General features: G+C 33.4%; 1 protein-coding gene across 1 annotated transcript; it reads right to left on the reverse strand.

The window, feature by feature from the left end:
- Positions 1–211: 211 nt before the first annotated feature.
- LOC123668555 lies at positions 212–1,543 on the reverse strand. Its single transcript, XM_045602288.1, has one exon. It carries the CDS (start codon positions 1,541–1,543, stop codon positions 212–214), a length of 1,332 nt encoding a protein of 443 aa, XP_045458244.1.
- Between the last annotated feature and the right edge of the window lie 447 nt (positions 1,544–1,990).

Consider the following 1,990-nt stretch of genomic DNA (forward strand, 5'->3'; position numbering starts at 1 on the left):
AAGATGGAAATGTACCGCTACTAATAGAAAAATTGAGAATATTTGTTATTATAGGAACTGTATAATCTATGATAGGAATTACCATTTGACGACTAATGCAATCAGAGCCAACACTGTTAGAGGATACCGCTAAAATATTCTTCTTAACATCACTATTCGTGAATTGACTAAATTAAAAAAAGGGAGTATCACGAGTTGTAGAAGCTGAAATTTAAGAAATTGTATTAAATTTTGTAATGTTATCAAATGTAACAGAAGATGAGAAATGCTGATTAAGTAAATTTAAACTTAAATTTTGGGAATTAATGTCACGTCGCTGCTTCCCAACTCCCAGTGATTTGAGGAAATTCCAAACTCGGGCAGAGTCATTTTCCTCAATAACAGACTTATAGATATGGCGTTGATGTTCATCCCTACACACCCTGTTACAGCGATTCCGAGCTTTCCTGTACTTCTCACGATTTGTTCCATTGGGATCGAGTCTATATTTAGCTTTGGCTATATTCCTTTTCTTCTGTAGGCGCTTAACTTCGTCAGTCAACCATGGAGCCGGTAGATGTTTTAATCGCACTGGACGAATAGGGGCATGCTTGTCATAAAGTTGAGTTATTAGGGAATTAAAACGGTTTATCTTTTCATCAATTGATGAAGCATCATGCACTCCGGACCAGTCAATATTTGAAACATCCACGGCTAAACTTTCAAAGTCAATTCCATTGAAATTGCGCCTCATAAGAATTTTACGTTTAGCTTTAGGGGGTCTTAATTTATAGGATAAAAAGAGAAGGTTATGGTAGGAAAAGGCAGTAGCAACACATTGACCAAATTTTTCGACATGAGAGATAGAAGAGACAAGAATTAAGTCGAGAAGAGAAGGCAAGCAGTTAGGAAATGCGTGAGTCGCAGATAGTGGCAATATATGTAAATTAGATGTGAAGCGTGAAGTTCGAGAGTCATTTTTAAGAAGGCAAGTATTAAAGTCACCCATAATAATTGTGTGTGAGAACAAAGGAGAAAACTTTTCGAGAAGATCTTCAAAAGACAAAAAATAGTCAATGGTGAGGCTAGGATTATAAAAAACACCAAGAAGAAGCTTAGTATTGGAGAAAAGGACTTCGATAAAAAAGTATTCTGCTCCAGGACTATTATGTTGTTGCGAAAAATCAATAACAGTATAAGGAATATGAGATCGTAAGTAAATAGCAACACCTCCGCCAGGTCGACTCAAACGGTCATTCCGAATCAAGTGAAAACCTGGTAAGCAGAATGATGTTGAAGGGAGGCATGGTTTCAGCCAGGACTCTGAGACTAAAATAGCATGCAAGTTTTTATTTTGAAAGGAGGCCAACATGTCAGGAAAATGAGCGGGTATACTCTGGGCATTAATGTGAATCAGGTTAAAATTTTTTGAAGCGTCACAAAACTGTGCATCTAAGTCATCACTGAGTGAGGGTAGACTGAGAAAACTATCATCGCTATCTGTTTCATTAGAAGACGAAATAGAATAAAATGTGTCAGATGGGTCGTCATTGTTATGAATCATAGTAATCTAAAGATATTACAAATAAAAAATCTATATATAGATATACTCGCAATAATATATAAATATATATAAAATAAGATAATATGTATAGTTATAATATAGGTATATATATTAAAAAATATATTTATTAAAACACAAATACTATGTAATAAATAATACTGTTGAGCTCAATTCACATACCCACCACAGCCACAAGAAGAGACATTACGGCAACTAACGTTTACTATGGAATAATAAGAGACAAGAGAAAGAACGAAAAAAAATAGTAGTAAAACAATAAAAGACAGAAACATTCAAAACATTAATAATAGCAAGAAAACATTGGCAAAACGAAGTAATTTTAGATACTTTTTTTTTTTTACTAGAATTAAATAAATAAATTTACAATTAATGAATACCACATATTCCTTTTTCAATCCTACTATAACAACAAATATGATTATAAGT

The sequence above is a fragment of the Melitaea cinxia genome, chromosome Z (genome assembly GCF_905220565.1).
Source record: "Melitaea cinxia chromosome Z, ilMelCinx1.1, whole genome shotgun sequence".
NCBI classification, from domain to species: Eukaryota; Metazoa; Arthropoda; class Insecta; order Lepidoptera; family Nymphalidae; genus Melitaea; species Melitaea cinxia.